This window comes from Lasioglossum baleicum, chromosome 2 (assembly GCF_051020765.1).
Source record: "Lasioglossum baleicum chromosome 2, iyLasBale1, whole genome shotgun sequence".
Taxonomy (NCBI): domain Eukaryota; kingdom Metazoa; phylum Arthropoda; class Insecta; order Hymenoptera; family Halictidae; genus Lasioglossum; species Lasioglossum baleicum.
In genome coordinates this window covers 8,110,762-8,133,170 of record NC_134930.1, presented here as the reverse complement: position 1 = coordinate 8,133,170, position 22,409 = coordinate 8,110,762, and the positions used below count along the sequence as shown (strand labels likewise).

Here is a 22,409-nt window from a genome sequence, read left to right as displayed (position 1 = left end):
ATTTGCGGCCCCAGCGAGGTGAAAATGTTTAAAAAATCGTTGGACGACATTGAACCTACCTACTCGTTAAAATCCATAAGGGCATTTCTAATATCCGCCCTACGAAATTATCGACTAGAAGGGGTCAATGCCCTTTCACTTTTAAATTGTTCTCACACATATCCACAAATCCTTATCATGCACTATAATTGTTCATAACACCGTACTTAATACACTGGAACAAACCACACATATGCTGTAGCATTATTTACAATATCATACACACGCACTACGAGTTTACAGAGAGTACAAGTATACTGAGGGGAATGAGGAGAATGTAAAGAACTGGTAATCCTTTAATGTTGAAACACTGCACTTTATTGAACTTGATTTACGTCGCGAGACTCGCTCGCAGACGGAACGGACATCTTGAGGTCCTGTGATTTTGCGAACGGAAATCTTCGACGTATGCACACTGATTCAAGACAGCTGATGTGATCAATGGCACACACATGAGATATTCGCGGTCAGAGACAGAATGAGAAAGAATCGCGAAATTCGTGAAAACAGGATAGACAATGTATTGGTATAGAAACGCGCGATGTTTGGGCGGTAGTTTGATGTAGATTTTCATTTGTTTTATCGATCTGGCATCGACCTCAACAGCTGTCTCCCACCTGTAGCTAAACACCCTGTATAAATTTTTAAATTAGATTGATATATTTATTTACTCATTTAGAACTTGAAAGAAAGGAAGAATTAACAATAATTTAAGTATTTATTAATCATCATTTATTAACCATTCATTTAAAGGCAATAAATTTGGAGTAAATGTTGTAAACGGTCCAGTGATATACGATTCCGTTCTTCGACCATAATGTCAATAATTCTACCATAATGTTCAATAAATACATTCATTTAATGGCAATGAATTTAGGAACAGTAAATTTTATGAATGGTCCAGTGATATACGATTCCGTTCTTCAGCCATAATGTTTCCGGCGCTTTTGAGAATAATCTCTCTCTCTATCTTACTAGATTTCGCGCACGATATTTTACGCTGCCGTTTGTCTGTCGTACAAGTCCACAACACAACATATCAGACAGATATAAGCAAGATTTAGCCCACAATAAATTTAAGGGAACTGTACTGGACCCGTTACATTGTACACACACATTTGTTACGATTATATAACAAATCATTTACAAACTTCTTAGTCCACACATTTATTTGATAAAACATTTTCATATTTAATCATCGATGAACATTTCGCAAAATTTTTACCTACATTAGCGAACTTTGTACTGTCCTAAGTAAAAAGATAACTTAATGATGGCATAACGAATTTTTTTTCAGTATTTGTGTACAATACATACATTCATTATTATATTTTACTGAGACTTTTCGGAATTGTTTAGTTCTTCTTAAACACGCCACTCAGGCACTCATTCAAAATATTTAAAGAAACAGCATCTAAAATTTTATTGTCGTGATTGCGTTTAAAAATTGGACTGAGCTCATCTAATTTTTAATTTGTCGACTTTGTAAATATTTAGAATAAATTCTAACAACTCGTTCTTGATTTGAAGCATAAAATAGGGAAACAGATGACAGCGTCGGTCATTTTTTAATTAGAGCATAGTGGAGTTCCATTCATTCTGCCAGGGCAGAAAGTTCCAGAGCGAGGACGCTTGAAACGGGGGAAAAAACGTTCCAGAGAACTTTCGAAGAGAAAGTAAAGCTGCAGCATCGGCTCTGACGCTGTTCGATTGACAGTTAGATGCAAGATAAAGCGGTTCTCTCAGAACTGCAGGAATTCATTCCCCTCTTTTCTACTTTGACTCGGTTTAACCTGGCGCGCCGTAAACGCTACTTCTTTTTCGCATGATTGCTACCTTTTATATTCGTCAAACTGAATCTATCGTTCCTCGCGTTACAAAAAATTTTCAACTATTCCGAATGCAAACGTCTATCGATCTGAGCGTTCGCAGATTTAAAATTAGGGATCCTTTTTCATTTATTGTATTCACTGTGCATGCACCGCGCCGTGAACAAGTTTCGTATTAAATTCATGAACTTTTATTTAAAGAATTTGTATTTCGTTAATCCTACTTAAATTAATTTATGTAGACAGCTTTCTGTGTCAAAGTGTGTAACCAGCACGTGTGGCGAACCTCTCCTACCTCGTATATCTCACATGGAATTTATAAAATACGAAAATTTATGTTTTACAATGTACCCTTCCCTCCGCAAGAGCAAACCGTTTCTTTCGGTAAAAGGTCCACAGCATCAGATATTTGTTTAAAAGAAAAACGTAAAAGTTCTAACAGAATTTTTAAAAAACGACAGATAACTTTGGTTTCATGTTCATTTTCATACTTTTCACCCTTCCTTTATGGGTCATCCATACGATTTTTAATACTTTATACTCCGAATAAGAGACAATTTTTTCAATACTTGGCGTTGTGTGTTCTCGAAACTCAATCTTAGAGAGATTAATCATAGACAGCTGTGAAGTTACTTATTTCGGATTTAATAATTTTATTAAGAAAATAATGAGCAGAATGAGAGAAGGAGAAACTTAGAATGCAACGTTATGAAACACTAATGAGAAATTTAACAACAATCCTACTTGTTTTTCGTGTACGTTTGCTCTATAATTGTTTCCCTGGTTGCAGCCGTAGCATTATAATTGTTTTCCAATAGGTAGAAAAAAATATATAAAAAACTTTTTAAAAACCACGCTTATATTAAATTGCACTAAAAAGGAGAAAATAATTTTTTTAGACATTAGCGACAATAAATAAAAGCGTGGAGCGCCTACGAAGATTGCGTCAATATAGTTTAGCGCTCCACGCTTTTATTTATTGTCGCTAATGTCTAAAAAAATTATTTTCTCCTTTTTAGTGCAATTTAATATAAGCGTGGTTTTTAAAAAGTTTTTTTATATATTTTTTTATTTTCTACTTTTTAGTCTTTACATATCTTGTAATCGATTTTAATTACCACTTCAACCAGTAAATTCAACCATCTTTTGTAAAAGGAAAAATATTGTGTCATGGCGGCTGCAAATCGAAGTTTCCATTCTGTAGGATCAATCGTTCAGGAGCTATTGCAGTGTTTTTGACAGGTAAGGGCGCCGCCATATTGGTTTGTAGTGATGACCGCAAGCCGCTTACCGAGCGGAATCGCCGGTCCTTGTCACCCTCCACCCCGACCTGATCCTAACCAACTCGGTAAGTAAACTGAGGCAGTGATGTGATCAGACCCACCGTAACTCGCGCATGCGCGGCAATTTCAGTCTCACTAGCGTAACTATTTCAATGAAATCGTGTAGCTTGAGCACCCCGCAGACTTTTATAATTGAAACTTATTCTTTATTTTGAGGATGGGATAGGGAAAGAGCACTGCAATAACTACGCAAAAGAATACATAATCGTCTCTCGTCCATCAGTCGTCCCGCCAATAACACTGGTACATTCCCGCCAGAATAACTGCCTCAAGGCGTCAGGGCCCTGGCCGCTCGGCTGCGTCATTGTAGATACGCTACTGTCTTGGCCGCGCATGCGCGAGTTACGGTGGGTCTGATCACATCACTGAACTGAGGTCCTATGATGCGAAGTGGGCCAGTGGAGTGGGGATGAGTCGGAGTGGGAACACGTAGTGGAGTAGGTAAGCGCTGGCGCGCGGAGTGGGGATCGCTGTCCGCGATGACGTACTACCGAGCGTCGCGTGGGGAGGTGTAATGGTTAAATTTTTAATAGTTTATATCTCCTAAACGCATAGTTTTTTTTTTTAATTTGTTTTTTAATATTGCATTGTCACCCAGTTCTGAGCTATATTTAAAGTTTCAAGTCTCTAGCTCATCGGGAAGTGGTTTAAAATTCGATTACAAGATTTGACGCATACAACAACGACAACGACAACTCAGCAAGTTAATATAAGCGTGGTAAAAATAATGCCACCCCAAAAATGACTAGAATTTCAAGAAAACATGAATATCGTATCAAAGTGCAAGGTCAACCCATATCCACAAAATACAATTAAAATTATATGCTAAATTTTTTTGGTTTAGTGTTAATATGCATACTTTTGATACCTTGTTTATGGGTTGTCGTGGTTTTATATGACTTTATACTCGGAATAGAAAACAAATTTTTCAGTACTTTTATAAAAGCATGGTAGAATTATTCTGCATAAATAAATTATTATTCGTTTTCTTCCGCCAATCGCAATATATAAAATTTTATTTTCACGGTTTTGATTGTATTCCTGAATAAGTAATTACATTTCACGAATGATGTTTTCCTACAATCTTTCCAGTTGTACTTTAAGTAGTCTGATCAATATACATATGTATAGTCAGACCAATTTCAGCGATTTCATTAGAGCTTTTGTTTTATAAAGAATGAGATAAACTTTTACAATATGTATAGTGTTGCCGACAGGTTTGTTTGATAATCAAAGAATAAACCTACTAAAAAATTAGTAATAACAATCTCAAGATAGACCCATTTATTTTCTACAAACCACAATTATTGTACTTCAATTTTACAAAGTTTGTTGGTTGGTACTGTTGATCTCTGTTGAGTTATATCAGACGATGTGTTTATTAATTTAAATTTGATCTCATACCACGCCCTGGAAGTGGAGCAAAAAAACCATTACTTGAAATAGAGAGTTCCTAATACTATTTAATTGGTTTTCCGTGTAATACAGATCTAAATAAGTAAGGGACTCTATTCAAATGAAAACATATTAATAAGTCTTCCTTAAATAACCAAATGAAAATACAACACACAGATTCAACTCGTACAAAACAATGGCACGATAATGTCGAATTCTTTAACAAAACATGAAAATGTAAGCCAGAGAGTTTATCATTAATAAATAATACAATAAAGGATTTTTGTAGCATTGGTATACTGGGTGTGGCAGTAACTTTGTCCACATTGAATATTTCCGTTACTTGTAATAACATGAAAAAAATAATTATACAAAAGTTGCATGGTATGGGGGGGGGGGGAGTATTGTGACTTAAACCACTTTTTATATGCGCGAAGGTGTTTCGGAGATTTTAAGTTCACCTTGATTTCTTTAAATGGACTTACTTTTTGTATCGCTTTATTAAAAGCTGTATTCAAGACGCAGCAATTTTATCGATTCCTTCAGATCGGAAATAACACCTGTCCACTGTTTAAATATTAATTTGCAGTCCGAAGAACAGTCACCCTGCGAGGCAATTATCGTTGAATATCCAATCAGTAATAATTTCAGAGCGTTAATCGTCTATCCTCCGGCGCAGATGTTTTTGCCCGGACTCTCGAAACTCGCCACCACGCCCTATTCAGTCAGCCATCCATTAATCTTACTTACGTAGCTTCGATGTAAATTGTAAGAAATGCCGCGGTGCACTGCCTCGGACATCCTCTTGGTTTTTACGAGCCCGTGGTTCGCGATTTTACCTCCTCGCCACTCCTCTCAAACTCGTCGAAATCGGAAACAACGTACAGTGGCGCAATTTCTCGAACAGGTGGCCGAAATTCAATTATCCTGGTGTACTGTGACTGCAAAAACTGTTGGCACACTAAACTAACACTTTTCAAACAAATTTTCGACATTTACAGTCGCTCACAGTGAAAATCGTTGGTACGTACAGGGTATTCGCGCTAATACTAACCAGCGTTTATCTTGAAATTTTAACCATTAGAAAAAAATGAACCAAGAAAAGTTATATGTACTGCATTTTGCAAACGATGTTATTGTGTCTGTAAATTTTTTTGATCTACATTATTTTTTTAGAAATGACGGTGGTCTCCAATTTTTTAAATGAAATGCTGTGTATTTTCTGTATCATATGATAGCGTGTATCAAAACAGATTCATTCATATATGACACAATCATCTTCAAGGTCATAGAAGGTCACCAAGAAAAAAAGGTGAAGTTCGTTATTGTACTATACATGTGTAGGAAAAGTTGTTCAGTATGATGATGATAAATTTCTAATTCTAACTCATTGTTAGCCACAGATCCATATCACATATGATTATGATATTTCCAATTCTAGTATTGGTTGATTTGTTCTTGAAAAAAATTTATGTTTAGTTTAGCTCTACTAACATTACAAAAGATATTCTTGCTACTTTTTATCGTACTGCGTTCATGATTAATGAGCAGTTTCATAAATAAACAAAACATCAATGTGACTTAGCTGACAAAATAAAAAATAAAGAATTGCTAAAACTATTCTTCTTATTGATTGAACTTTAATAGCAGATTATATTATCTAGTTTTATTATCAAACTGCGGATCTTTATGCAAAATGAAAATTTTCTACACCGATTGCAAGAAATAGAAACTAAATTGAATGTTACATCTTCCCTTGATGATCTTAATAGAGGACAAAATTATATGTATATTGACATCTGCAATTTTTAAAATTTTTCAACAACTTCGATTTTCATATACTCTTCTAATGCTGCATTTGATGCAACTTATGCATCCGCCTTATGCCCAGCCTTATATTTTCATGTTTCTTTAAACAATCCTGCGTCCTTGTGCAATTTTTTGTTCAAGCTGAATTTCTGTCTTGTATTTTCATTTGGTTATTTGAGAAAGGTTTAATAAATGTGTTTTCATTTGAAAAGACTTCCTTACTTATGTATTTACGTCTGTAGTACACGAAAAGCCGATTAAAAAGTATTATGATGGTTTTTTTTACTCCACTTTCAGGGCTGGAATGAGATCAAATTTAAATTAATAAACACATCGTCTGATATAACTCAGCAGAAAACGACAGTACCAACCAACAGACCTTGTAAAATAAAGTATAATAGTTACAGTTTGTAGAAAATAAAAGGGTGTATCTTCAGCTTGTTATTGCTAAAATTTTAATAGATTTATACGATCAATATCCTTTGATTATCAAACAAATCTGTTGAAAACACTATACATATTGTAAAAGTTTATCACATTCTTTATGAAACAAAAGCTCTAATGAAATCGCTGAAATTGGCCTGACTATGTATTGATCAGACTACTTACAGTAGAACTGGAAAGATTTTAGGAAAACATAATTCGTGAAATGTAATTACTTATTCAGGAATACAATCAAAACCGTGAAAATAAAAATTTATATATTACGATTGGCGGAAGAAAACGAATAAGAATAATAATTTATGCAAAATAATCCTACCATGCTTTCATGAAAGTACTGAAAAATTTGTTTTCTATTTCTAGTATAAAGTAATGTAAAACCATGATAACCCATAAACAAGGTATCAAAAGTATGAATATTAGCACTAAACCAAAAAGAAATTTGGCTTATAATTTTAATCGTATTTTGTGGATATGTTTTGACCTTGCACTTTGATGCGATATTTATGATTGATCATTTTTGGGGTGGCATTATTAATTTCCCGATTTTATAGGGAAGTTATTGTAATGACCCCGAAAATCGAAAATCGATTTTGTAGCAGATCTTCACGTTTCATGGTCACTGCAGTCATTTTAGACTATTTTCAGCAAAATGTTCGTATGTGTGTGTGTGTGTGTGCGTGCGTATGTACGATGTGCGTATGGTAAAAAATTTTTCGTTAACGTTTTCTGAAAAAGTAACAATGCGATCAGAATGATGAATGATGCAATCGATGTGCCCCGCTGTAACTTAGAGCTGATTAGATTTTGGTCCACTTTGGTCAAGTAGTTTTTTTAGTTTTTTTCGAAAGTGGTTCATTCAATAATGTAATTTATACGATAGAACGGCAATTTTCCACCGAAGAAACAAACGTAATTACATTAAAAAATTTTTTTTAAATTAAAAAAATTTTTTTTTTTTTTTTTATTCATGCAACTAATGCTAATGTTACCACTTACAATAATCGAAAATTATCCCAATGCAACAGTGAGTTAATCATCTCTACTGCCGAGAATACATATTCAAGGAATGTCGATGAAAGTACAAAAAAAAATTTATATTACCATCTTTAAAAAAACAATCAGTTCAAAACGAATTATTAACTGATATTAAATTGAAAAAGAATTAATATAAAATATATGATAATTATTAATAACATTGATGTTGAAGTCGGATTGGTTAATGGAGCAAGCGGAATATTAAAATTTATTACTTTTCAAGAAAATACTAAAATTACGTCTATATTGTGGTTAGATTTTCAATTGCAGAAAATTAGTAGAAAACTATTGAATTTCCCTGAAAACGTATAATCTTATTAAAACGTACTAAAAATAATGATAATAATATACTGCAACTAACGAATCGGGAAGTTCTTTGTGTGGCTCTTGGAGAGTCACACACCAAATAAAAAACATTAATAGCTGCAGGCCCTACTAGCCATGCGTACCACTAACCCTCTCGCAAGAGCAGTCCTACCCGCGAGCAAAAACAACCCTACTCGCGAGCGAGCGAAGCGAGCGAGCAACAATAACCTTCTAGTTTTTCTACCTATCGGAAAGCAATTATAATGCGACAGGTGCAACCAGGGAAACAATTATAGAGCAAACGTACAGGAAAAACAAGTATGATTATTGTTAAATTTCTCATTAGTGTTTTATAACGTTGAATTCTAAATTTCTTCTTCTCTCATTCTGCTCATTTTTTTCTTAACTAAATTATTAAATCCGAAATAATTAACTTCACAGCTGTCTATGATTAATCTCTCTAAGATTGAGTTTCGAGAACACACAACGCCAGCAAATCCCTTTAGCGTGATCTAGCAACCAAAGTCCGAAGTAGTCCTTCTCAGCTTATGAATGATAAACAGTTCTTGACGAGCAATTTTCATCCACTCGACTAGGGCGATAGTGATACCAGCACGAGTTGGTTTAAGCGATACGTGCATTAATCTGCATCAAGTTTCGGACCTGATAAGAAGCTTCGCACATTTCTGGCTACTTTTATGTTTTTCGGGTTACGGAATTCGAATATCTCATAAAAACTGCAAAGTTCAATACGACAGCTTTAATATTAATGGTATAAATGCCGTTTCAAGCTCATTGTTATGAAGATTATTTTCCGACTTTTGACGAAGTTATATATTTTCAAAACAAAATTCAAGACGGAATCGAAACGTTAGGAAAGAACTAAAAATTTTTTGCAAAATTGCTATATTTATTAAATGATCGAAATGGTAGCGCCGATAGCATCTTTAAATTAGTTATTTTCAAAACGTTTAATAAAAATAATTATTTCGAAAATTCTATTTTTTTGATTTTAGTAAAAATTGAACATTTAGTAGAACACGTATCTAAAAAACAGTAATGGTATTTTAGAGTTATTTAAATTGAAATATTTCCTGAACTACTAACTTTTCGACATACATAGGTTAGTACTTTTTTATAACGAATGTCCAGCTGCATCGACTGATGTATTAAAAAATACCCCATTCCATTTAAAAAAATGAAGGTGGCCTTCATATCTCTAAAAAAAATTACATAAAAACAAACATTTTTTGCTATCGTATGAGCCCCATTTTACTATTCATCTTTGTCCTTCAGACATTTGACGTATCTTTAAAAACAACAAAGATATTTGTGATCGTCACGTTAGGAGACTCACCCTGTATACACTATACATAATATTAAAAATGGACTACGTATCTTTATGCATTTATAGCAAAATTGAGTACTATTAATATTATCTTAAAAATTAATAATTTTAAAAATTACACTGAAAACCTATCTGATTTTAATAAATTTATTACAAAATTTGATTACATAATAATCTAGAATGTTCCTTCGATTGTTTACGAATGAAGATTTCAAATTCGGGACTTGTGATTCGCCGCAATTTCAGCCGTACTCTTCCATGCCACAGGTGTGGGACTTAGCTTATTCAGCTAATTCGTGCACCATACAACACCGAAATGGATAAAACAAGCGCGAAATGGGGAAAACATTTATTGCAGAGACTAGTTGACGTTGTCCAACGCTTCGAAAAGCAAACTACGTGACTCCATAAATTTCCGGAGCACAGGGGAAGCTGAAATTAGCGAGTTTGAGTGAGTTAAACGGCGAAATTGCGATGTAATTACCATGAAAGTGTAAACACGAAAGGGAACTCAAACAGTTGTTTAATGCCCCGGCGGAATGTAAGAAGAGAACGAAATTTCTGACGGAAGCTCCGCAATTTCATTTCGTTCCGCAAAAAAAAATGTATATTTCCAAAGTTTGCGAAGGCGCGATTATTCTCATCTCCCTTCGCCCATCGGCGGCTCCCCCCACCCCGCTCTTTATCTCTCCCCGCCTCGTTAAAGGCAGAATTATCTTACACGTTCCCTCGGACCGCCTTCACGGCCCACCATGCTGTTCGACCTCACCGAACTTTTTACGTCAGCGCCGTGCCTCAAAGATATCCTAATTTAATTTCAAGAAGTTCGAATAGTTTCCGGGAAGCTCTAGCTTCGAGCGTGATAAAAACCGACCTCGCCATCGCCATTGTTATCGCCGATGTCCCCCAACTTTTCTATTTGACAACATCCTTTCAGATTTGTCGCTTAAAATGACGGCGAAAAACATTTTCCAACGTCAGTCCAATGACGCCGGGAGCAATTCGATGATTGGCTAATGTAGAAAACATACGAGACGAGATCTACAATTTGACGAGACTGCGCATTTCTATGCAAAATAAAAATTGTGTACACCGATTGTAACGAACAGGATCTGCATAGACACTTATTTCTTATTAAGAGAAGAATTCTAACGAGTGTCGAATATCGATTTAACCCTCTCGGTGGTTTTATCAAATACATTGCATTTTTGAAGGTCAATAGTTTACGGTAAATTTGAATTTTGTTTATGACTCTCACTTTCATTGTTCAGAAGGAGAACAATGCACTTCTGCACTTCATAATTATTGTCGCAATATGTAATCGGTTGACAGTTTTAGTCAGGTATGTACCAGTTGAAGTAAAGTGACCATCAAGTTTATAAAAACACCAAATTTTTGAACTAGAAATAAAACATATACAGTGATCGGATTGTTTAAGAAAATTGTGGATGTTGATACAAATCTAAATAAATGTTCTATAACAAAATTTTATGAAACTAATGTGTGGTTAAATGGCAATATTTGGTGTCTTTGAGGGACAATGTCAAATAGATATATGTAGACATCCTCCACAAGCCGGGTGATGCGTCTGGGATGAAAAATATTATTCCTGGCCTAAGCACTGTTATATTTTGAGATTTTTACCACGTTTTTATTAGCTCGCTTTCTTGTTTGTTTGTCTGTTTGTTTGTCTGTTTTTTAGCTTGACCTAAAATATTTTTGATCCAGAGAGGGTTAAAATAATGTCCATAAAGTCAAAGTAGTTTCATTCAAACTGAAACCGAAACCGAAACGAAGAACTGTCGCTTCTGATGAGATCGATTCAAATCTTAACTAAACTGTAGGCTGGATTACATGGAAACTGGGATGGTCAATTCGTTAGTCGTCGTGCGAACACTTCGCTCTCCTCATCGATGCAGAGCCGCCCGATTCAGACTTGTGTGTCCCCACTCTACCCTTCCCTTTCCACGACACTACTCCCTACGCTCTTCCGTCACGACTCGGTCACGTGGCGCGTTTCATCTCTCTCGTGCATGTGTCACAATGTCACGTGATTAACCCTTTGCACTCGGAGCTATTTTAACTCGAAAATTAAACATTTCTTCCAACTTAAAATATTGCCATTTTTTTAATGAGATTTTAAATTTGGTGGATATGAAATTGCTATTATACCTTATGAAATACTTATATCTTCCGTAATTGATTGGATACCTACATATCTAATAATGTAAACAATATTTTCAATAATGGTACATCAATTTTTAATGGCGCCTCAGAGTCGTCAATCGAGTGCTAAGGGTTAATCCAGTACTGGTAGAGAGAGGGTAACTTTTTCCCCTCGAATTAATTCTCCTGATCTGGCGACACTGCGTCCAACTATAAGTAGACTGTGGATTTTTATGCATTTATGAAGGAATTGTTTAGGTAAAATATAAACGATAAAAGATTTCAAAAATCTAAGGATATTGTTACGTTGTTTCAAATTTGAAAGCTATTAGGGGGGGATAAAATGAATTTTGATTTACGCCTGTGTTCCTCAATCGATGCAGAATACTTTTATTTTGCATAAACATCCGCAGTTTAACTATTAGGTATAACCCACAGACTGCGGATCTGTATGCATAATAAAAAATATCTATATGAACTACAAGAAACAGAAGCCAGCTAGTGAATTGTTGCGTCTTCTAATAACTCCAACAAGATGAAAATAGTGTATCTCTCTTGTCAGATGTTTCTAATCGTTTTAATATTGAATTGGGAAAAAGTTTTTTCGTATCCTCCCGATAGATGTCTTACCACGTCATATTAATCGGATCTGGCATTACTTGAGTACGTCTGAAAGATGATATATCATGAAGTAATTACAAACAAGAAATTGTGATGTTTGTTTATTTAGTCAAAAGTTATTACATCTTGAAAATGAGTAAAAATAAAGAAGAAATTCGATACATTTTGAAATTTTATTACAAAAAAGGAGAAGGAATGCGACTGAAGCTGCTAAAAAAATTTGTGATGTTTATGGGTGTAATACAGTATCAGTACGTGTGGCACAAAGTTGGTTCAGGCGTTTTGAATCTGGAAATTTTGATATCGAAGATACACCTCATTCTGGTCGACCAGTCACTGAAAAACACGATGAAATCATGCTAACAGTTGAGCAAGACCAGCACATTAGCAGTCGAGATGTCGTGATATCAGTAAGGAACTAAACATCGACCACAAAACAATTCGAAACCATTTAAAGAAGGCTGGATTCAAAAAACAGCTCGATGTTTGGGTGCCTCACTAGTTAACACATTACCGACCGGTGATTATTGCATAATTTTGAAAAATCTATGGTACATGGCTAAACACTTTTTAATGGAACCTTCAATAGCAACAGCAATTTTCATTGTGAACTAACAAGTCACCCTGAATAACGTCATCAGATACTTTCATTGAAGATTGCAATGTAAAAGAACATTTGGTACAGCACAATTATATTGAAAATCCTATTAATAGGCTTCCGGTAGGTAAAGTTTTAACATTGAAATATTTAATGGATCGACATTTTTGACGACCTGTCAAAAATTAAGAGAGTATGACTGGGAAGTTTTGAGGCATTCACTATACATATATGTATAGTCCTGATATTGCACCATCAGTTGCACTACCATTTGTTTCGGCCTTTACAGAACTGTCTTAATGGCGTGATGTTGACTTCAAAAGAGGCCTGTGAAAATCACGTGTCGCAGTTTTTCGCCCATAAATCACAGAAGTTCTACAGTGACGGGATTATGGTTTTACCTCAAAAGTGGCAAAAGGTGGTCGATCAATACGGCACATACTTGATTTAATAAAATACATTTAAAATATGAGAAAATTTGATTAATTTCCGCATTAAAATACGAAGAAACTTTGTCCCCAACCCAATATTTATGTAGGATCAAAGATATATTTCGTCTGAATATTCACAAATCTCCGTCTGAGATTTACAAAAACGTCTTACTCTGTCAACCGTCACATTCAAAATCAAATCAATCAACATCTGAAAGCTCAAAATCAATAACAGTAACGACATCGCGTCTACATACAGCGGAGTTCACAATGGCATCACCACCCTACATTTATATATTTCACCTATGCCTTTTTGTCATAAATGCATCAAATCCGCAGTCTACAATGTATTAACAGGACTATCATTGTAGATGTTTAAAAAAGGGTGGTTCCATTTAAAAGAATGAAGGTGACCTTAATATATAAAAAAAAATTATATAAAAATTTTACCACTCAACTTTGTCCTCAAGACATTTAATGTATCTCTGAAAACAACAAAGATATTTGAGGTGATAACGTTAGGTGACTCACCCTGTATGTGGCACCTGGGCGGATTTGCTACGTTCGGCAAGCATCGTCCGCAGAAAGCGGCCTAGCATGCGCGAATAAAACTGCGGCACGCACTGCGCAGCCTGCATCGCATGCATAATTTAATAAAGCTCGTGCTTCGGCCCGACGAAATGTTTATTTGCGCACGCGTGCATGGCCATCGGCGAGAGCGTGTCGCGATTTCGTTCGTGCCGCGATTCCAAGAGGCCACCCGCGCCGCACCTCTCATCTCGGACCTCAAACGCGCGCGAGATCAAACACGCCTGTGAACGATTTAAATCGTTCGAGTTGCTCGTGCCCCTTCCCCTAGACCCATTCCAATCGATCCCTCGGTTTATCGCGCATTCCTTTTTTCAGCCCGACGATAAAATAAAATTACGAGGCATCGTAATCGGGACAATTGCGTGACGCTCGCGTGCCGTTCGCGTGCCCGCTCGCTGCTGGCCAATCTCTGCCGTTCCTTTAACCGACACTTGCTCAATATGCTACCGGGTAATTGACTTTTCTCGCCCTTCGTATGCCAGTCCGCCCTTCCGAGGATATTTCAGCAGCGCGCGTTCTTCATTTCTCCTCTCATAATCTTCCGCCGACGTTATCGGCATGGGTTTTAATAGTTGCAGCAAGATAAGCGTCCGGGGAATAGTAGATTCGTGGGGTTTCGAGCTGGCATAACCACCGTGGCGTGCTACATGGTATATCGAGGCTCGCCAGGATACGAAACCGTCCGGCGCGGTTTTATTGCAGGGCAATTTCAAATGAAGCAGTAGGGGACGAAATGATAGCATATTTGAAAGTGCATATTGTTGCAGGTCCCGGTTTTTACCGCACCATGGAAGATTGGTATGGAGATAGCTGTGTTTGTAGAGGCAGAAGGAAGAAGGAGCTTCCTCGCTTTTTTCTTCTTCTTTCACTGCGCAAGCAAAGATGCATCTGTAATATTCTTGGCGTAGCGGAAGGTCGCGGTGCGCTTTGTACAGGGCGGGCATCAGACATTACCACCTTGATGCACGTCATTGTTATTATACGTTGTGATTATACGTAGCGAGGCATATTTGAATGGAGATCAAATGATTTCAAACAGGGTGTATAAAAAGTAATGGTCATCCGTCCTGGGAGTGAATCTACACCTCTGGATCGGTGGACATTTGTAAGAGAAAATTGCCGCAAAATTATTTATAACAATGAAAATTGTTGTTAAAGTTTTTTTTACATCAACGCCTTCTATTCATCGAAAAGAGAAAATGTTTGAACGGAGCCATGTGTCGCAAACAAATAGTTATTGATATATTAGCTGTTAAAGTTTTTGCAAAATTTGATTGTGTGGAATTATACGTATAGACAAAAGCCTACTACTACAGTCCACACGTCCGTGTCGATGAGACGGAACATGATCGTGTGCGTGCCTCGAGACAAACGAAATTTAAAGGGACATTCGTCGCTAGGCCCGTACCAAATCATCGTCTCCCTGCCCATTCAAATCGTCAATGTGAAATCGATAATTTGAAGTTAATAATTCTAATCCTACATTATTAAATACTAACGTAAAGTATACTTACAAATTTTTCAGGGTCTCCTATTCCTTCGACGGATCCACAGCACACTACCATTTACGCCGATTTGTCTTAGTAATTGTGCCTGTCTTCCTGGTTCAAATGTGGGCACCACCAGTGTCCAAACACACTTGTAATCGTTCTTTTAAGTTACGCTGCACTTTTTCACAAATTTCCACTTTACATCTTTACACTTCGAACGCGTTTTCAATATTGTGTTTTAAATCGTCTACATTGTTTATGTGCGCACCCGACCTATAAACAATACTCTTGACTGTTCCCCAAAGGAAGAAGTCAAGAGGATTTAAATCTGGCTACCGGGGGTCCAAATATGAGGCGCAGGTCTACAACCGATCCAACACGTGGAAAATTGTTTAATGTGGAGCACCATCATGCATAAAATAGATGGAACGACGCCTACCACGTGGCACGACTTCACGTAATTTTCTTACTAAAATTGTTTTTAAAAAATCTAAATATCTTAGGCTTGTCAATTTTGACGATAGGAAATAGGTCCGATGATATTATTGCCAATGATACCCGCCCATACATTTATTGCAAAACGTCCTTGATTAAAACGTTGAATAACTGCATGGAGGTTTTGATAATCCCAAATACGGGTGTTTTGAGAATTTTGAACACCGGTATTTGAAAAACTACATTCATCCGTGAAAAGTATGTTTTTAATAAAATCGTCGTGTCTTTCTATCATATTTTGTGCAGCATCCACCGGCAAAAATTACGACGAGTTACAAAATCTCTTGGCAGAAGTGCTTGCACGCGTTGAAACTTGTAAGGTCGTAAACCTTCTTCGCGAATTATTCGACGAACTGTCATATGCGAAATTTCAGTTCGTCGAGCAATACCACGAAGGCCCATTAAGGGAAAGCCACGTGCAAGAGCAATAGCCCGTTCCTCTTTTTGCCAGTGCACACGAGGGCGACCTGGTGTCGAAGTAACAGGTAAAGAAAAATTATTATTCATTATTGCATCGCTAATGCGATGTCCGGAATATCTCTTGCACGTACCCCCCCCCCCGGAATTAGCGAATAATTCGCGACATACTTCACGAGCTCCTGAATAATTTCTATTTGCTTCGTCAATAGCTCGAAGCATCAAACGCAAATTACGCGGATTGTAATCGTAAGGCCGTCGAGACATGACGAAGCTCGTGAAATAATCGATAAGAAAATGAAAAAAATAATTAATAAATAGGAAACACAAAACACCACACTTTCACACAATTAATAAACACACTTTTCGAATTCGCAACGATAGGAAACGAGAAGATATTACTCCGACGCAGAAAGAGTTCAGTGCTCTTCGCGATTTCCCCGCGAAACTGTGCTCTCCCAGCAAACAATGCATTCGCTCAAGCCAGATCGTTTGAAACAAATGAAATCGTTGCCAAGGGGATATTGATTTTTCGAGAATCATCTGAAATTATAGATTTTTCGAAAATCATATGGAAACATCGATTCTTGTGAGTTCGGACATTCGATTCTTTCAAGTTTACATTCTTAAATATATGATATAAAATACAGGATTTAAAACGCATTTGAAATGGTTAAAAATAAAATGGACATATGTGAGAAACTGTATCGGAAATTATGCCCACATTGAGCCCGGAAGACAAGGCAGACAGGTAGTGTGCTGTGGATCCGCCGAAGGAATAGGAGACCCTGAAAAATTTGTAAGTATACCTTACGTTAGTATTTAACAATGTAGGATTAGAATTATTAACTTCAAATTATCAATTTCACATTAACGATTTGAATGGGCAGGGAGACGATGACTTGGTACGGGCCTAGCGACGAATGTCCCTTTAAATTTCGTTTGTCTCGAGGCACGTACACGATCATGTTCCGTCTCATCGACACGGACGTGTGGACTGTAGTAGTAGGCTTTTGTCTATACGTATAATTCCACACAATCAAATTTTGCAAAAACTTTAACAGCTAATACATATATCAATAACTATTTGTTTGCGACATATGGCTCCATTCCAACATTTTCTCTTTTCGATGAATAGAAGGCGTTGATGTGAAAAAAACTTTAACAACAATTTTCATTGTTATAAATAATTTTGCGGCAATTTTCTCTTACAAATGTCCACCGATCCAGAGGTGTAGATTCATCCCTAGGACGATTGACCATTACTTTTTATACACCCTGTACAGGTCTTTTGTCTATGTATGGATTAAAAAGTTCCTGAAATGACTTCATTTTTCGTCAAGTTGTACAAACTGTCGTTCGTAATTATTATCCGAAGTCGCAAATGACGCAGTGATTTATGTAGCCCATTTGTGTCAAAAATATTGTTAATTAAATCGTTCCGAAAATTCTGCAAACATTTCGTTTAAAAAAATTTGTGGACCATGTCCAATTCTTTTAACCGGTTACAAATAGTAAATTTGCCTGTCTTCGGCTGTTTTGCTCATTTGTTGATTTAGCGTGGTCTCTCTTCAATAAAAGTAATAATTTGTTTTAAAACCTGAGTCTTCCACTGTGTTTCTTATCACACACACACAAATAAGTAAAAAATCTAAATTATTTATAGCAATATTCACATGTATCTGTAGATATAATATTCTGATCATAAGCATTCACGATCAATTACTTCATTCAATTGCCGCAGTTTTAATCAAACAGAAAGCCAGCAAAATGCAAAGCCCGACATATTCACTTCCAAATTGCATTTTGAATCTTAACTGTAAAACGATTTTCACTGAAATTTGAGAAATACACAGTGTTTATTTATCCCAGAATACCTAATTTGTAAAAATAAAAGATAGCAGCCACAGAATATGAACGCACCATATCTATAGTCCAGAACGATATACATATACATTTCTATTTGAATTTTTCTAATTTCTTTCCTGTGAACGAAAACGTCCTAACCGATCTCTTTGTTTATACAGGGTGTCCCAAAACTGTTGAACTTCCTTGAAAGAGATACAGCGATACCTGAGGTCGTTTAAAGTAACCTTTTCCTTTGCGAAAATGTTTTCCGCGGAAAACCACGGACCAATCAGAGCGCAGCTACAGTGGACAGATCCCAGCTCGGCCAATGTCAACGCCTCGCTCAGTGCGACCTCAAACCGGGCCGGAATCGGTCCACTGATCCGATTGGTCCGTGTTTTTCTTTAATATCTCCTTAACGAACCACGGAGAATATTTTCGTAAAGGAAAAAGTTATTTCAAATGAAGAACCACCCTTTTCAAGGAAGTTTTTGGGACACCCTGTAGAAAAGATGACTATACACCAGCTGGATGTAGCCGTTACAAGGCATGATTCAGTACAGTGAATCAATTGTTGGGTTGTTTATATCGTAAGAAGTTGGTATTAATGTGTTTGAACAGAGCGTATCTTATATATTTTATAATTATGCAAGTACTGAACAAATAGTGCGTTCCATAATTATTAAATTCATCTCCTACGACAATTCGATAAGATTTCCTAATGTAGAAATTTCGAGAATATTTTCAAGATTTCATAACATGGAAATCTTTACCCCAACGATATTTCGTTCTTCTCTACCCTCAGTATTAATCTGAATACACATTCAATTATCACTAACGATTTCGCAACTAGTTTTATACAACCGTGAGATAGTGAAATACATATCACGAAAATGGAACAGCCATATTTCGAGCAGCGTTAAGCTATTAAACTTTATGTTAAGTTTATGGAAAATACGACAGAAACTTTTCATAAATTGAGACTACAATAGCTTATGAAGACCAAGCGTTATACAGGGCAAAAGTTTTTAAGTAGCATAAGGCATTTTTAATGACCGCGAGTCTGTGGAGGATGAGTCTCATTCTGGAAGACCGTCCACCGTCTCACACTTCAATTTCAGTCAACGAGTTTTAGAGTCAAACAGGTATTTCTGTGGTTCCACAACCTTCATGTTCCCCAGCAGTGTTGGGCAGAAGTTATTTCTAGACTGCGGATTTTACGTATTTATGACAACATTGGGTACGTACAATTTAAAGCGGTGGACATATTAAAAAGATTTGGAGACATCGATTTATTAATTTCAGCTTAATCAGATAATTAAAAGAAGAAAGAAATTTTTATTACGCTTCTGTCTCTTGCAATCAATGTAAACATTTTTTATTCTGGATAAAGATCCGCAGTCTAGTTATTTCAAATAACGAATAAACCCACTTTTATTATTATCATCCCATTATTATCTCAAAATTATTCTTCATTCAAATACATCCATATATTTTTCGTGTTATACTAAAACAATTAAACAATTAATTTCTTAACACAGACGCACAATTCTACTCTTGAAAAAGGTCCATATCAGGATCGAAACGTCGAGTTTTTAATTATTTGCAAAATTGCTAGTAGTTTATCTTTGATCGAACTTGTGCCCCGATATCATCACACCTTGATTAACCGTAATACTATTTTGAAGGGGATAATGTGCGTTTTCCATCAGACGGCACATAAACATTTCGCCAAACTAGTCTCATTAGTAAACTGCGGATCTTTATGCAAAATAGAAAGTGTTCGCATCGATCGAAGGACACAGGAGTCAAATAAAAATTGTATTCTTCTTTTAATTATCCTATTAAGGTGGAACTAATACGTTGATGTCCTTAAATATTTTTAACACGTCCATTGCTTTAAATTGTACATGCCCATTTTTGTCGTAAATGCATAAAATCCGTAGTCTACTCATTAGACACTCCCCGTAAGAAGTCTCTCCGTTCTTATGGAAGGAACGAGATCGCAATAACGTTTACCTGAACGGGACCCGTAATCAGACCAGAGCGATATCAGCGCGTTACAGGATGTTGTTAGAATACCGACCTCTTTTCCACCGGTTAGGAGGATTTAGCGGCGGGTACAAAACAGTGCAAACTTGAGATTCCGGCGACGATGACCCGGGCCCGGTGCTGTGCATTAAATTAAATCTTTCGGATTTGCTTCGGTTCCAGGCAACAGACGGCTTACGTGTGGAGCAGCGTGTGCCTCGGGGCGCTGTCGATGTTAGCCAAGGAAACCGGCATTACTGTTTTGCCTCTAAACCTTCTTTACGACCTCTGTCGCTCCTGGCATTCAATCAAGAGGTAAGCGTTTAAGCGCGCGGTCGTAGAACAGTTTGGAAACGCGACACGTACCTTTCAGCAATAAATTCCGAAATAAGAAGTAACAGTCCTTTGCCCCGAGTCGTACCTCGCAGAAATTTACGCGACGTCATCCTCACCGCCGCGTCGGTCTTCCCTTTACATGGACACGGCGCCGGCGAGTGTGAATCGCGTAGCGAGTGTACCTACATCACTAGATCGTATTGTCTACGTGCATAAAGTCGCTCGAAACAGTGTCCATACATTCTTGAACACTTTACCGTAGAGTTTTCTTCGCAGTTACAATAATTAGAGCTTTGTTTCTAATAATTTCTTTGAAGAAAAAGAAAATCAATTTTTGTTATATGTCTGCATTTACTTTAATCCATTAAGTTAGCGAATTTATATTATTAAATTGATTATTTTTCATGTTGTAGATATATAGCGCAATAGAGTTTTATATGTAGTATAGTTATGATCAACGTCTTTTCCATCATTACAAATTATTTTGTTTACGTTTGTTCCTTTTGTCCCACAGAAGAGCACGAGTCCAAATTTTTTTGGTGCTTAATACTTTTTCCTAGACACAATTGAAACTAATAAATAGTTGTTAGACTGCGGATTTTTATGCAAAATAAAAATTTTCTGCATCAACTTTAAAAAATCCATGCCAAAGAAAAAGTTCTTTCCTTCTTTAATAATTGTAGTGGGTTGGAAATAATACATTGGTGTTTCTAAATACTCTTCGCCTCTAACCTTTTGTAAATTGGACTTACCCATTTTTGTTATAAATGCATAAAATCTGCAGTCTAATAATGGTGAATGTAACAATCATCTAATTTCATCGCTTAGGACTTAATGGATTAATGCTTAACACGTTGAGTGTCAACAATGCCCACAAAGTTGCACACAATCAAAAAAGCAACTTATTTAATTATACAAGAATAAAAAATACAAAGTTTATCATAACAATGATTATTTTTGTAATATTTTCACAACTCTCGAAAAAGATGAGAAATGTCACTTGACAGAAAAGTCAGACCATTTTAAAGAGTGTATAGAGACTTTTTTGACTGACTACATTCTGGCTTTGCTCTCTGAATGTTTAGTAAGTTATCCAATAACTTTAAACCCTTAAACGAAATATAATTTTTTTATTTTCTTTTTCAATCGTATTAGTAACCATATTTATTGTACACATAACAATTCTTTTCAATTTTTTACTTATTAAAATTGTTAGATTATTTGTTAAAGTTATATAATATTTACACTACATAATTATATAAGATGTGTGCAGTGTTTACTATACATAGAGTATAGAGTATCGAGCCTGTTTACTTGTATTACTCTTGCAAAAATAAGAAACTATGGTCCAAAAATTTCGTCATTTTCCAAAATGTTAAAACCGAATAAATAACCATAATTATTCGAAAAGCATCACTTCTATCAGATAATTTTTTTTGAAATTGGCTTTAAACGTGGAAACGTATCATAACATTACAAAAATTTAAAAAACATTTCAAAAAGATAGCTTTTTAATGTTTTTTAAGCTTTTTTAATGTTTTTTCACGAAAAATTTGCTATAATCACGTGAAAGTTCTTTTGAAACCATTAGTCCAGTCAACGAAAAGTTGTAGAGGGAAATTCAAGGAACACAATTTTTAACTTTGGGTCTTTGTTTGGACTAATTAGGAGGTAAACATATTAAAAATCCCCACTCGTAGGAGGTGAGCGGGGTGCAGGGGGCACGTAGAAGGTCCCCTTTTTCGGTTTTCCGCTTATATCTCGGAAACTATGTGTTCTAGCGATAAGACCATTCTATATAAAATTAAAGCTGATAAAATGTGCCACAAGATTGATT

The 22,409-nt window shown here is 36.0% G+C and overlaps 1 protein-coding gene across 3 annotated transcripts in view; it reads left to right on the top strand.

Annotated features, from left to right (window-relative positions):
• The window catches only part of LOC143219220 (protein O-mannosyl-transferase TMTC1-like), a 719,300-nt gene that overhangs the window by 381,247 nt on the left and 315,644 nt on the right, over nucleotides 1-22,409 (top strand). For 2 of the 3 annotated variants that reach the window (XR_013011281.1, XM_076445165.1), the window contains exon 4: nucleotides 20,420-20,551. The exons of the other annotated variant lie outside the window; for it this stretch is intronic. Coding sequence is in view for 1 of the 2 variants with exons in the window: in XM_076445165.1 (XP_076301280.1) it covers nucleotides 20,420-20,551 (132 nt within the window). In the remaining variant the exon portion in view is untranslated. The remainder of the gene's footprint in view (nucleotides 1-20,419; nucleotides 20,552-22,409) is intronic. 3 annotated transcript variants of the gene reach the window in all.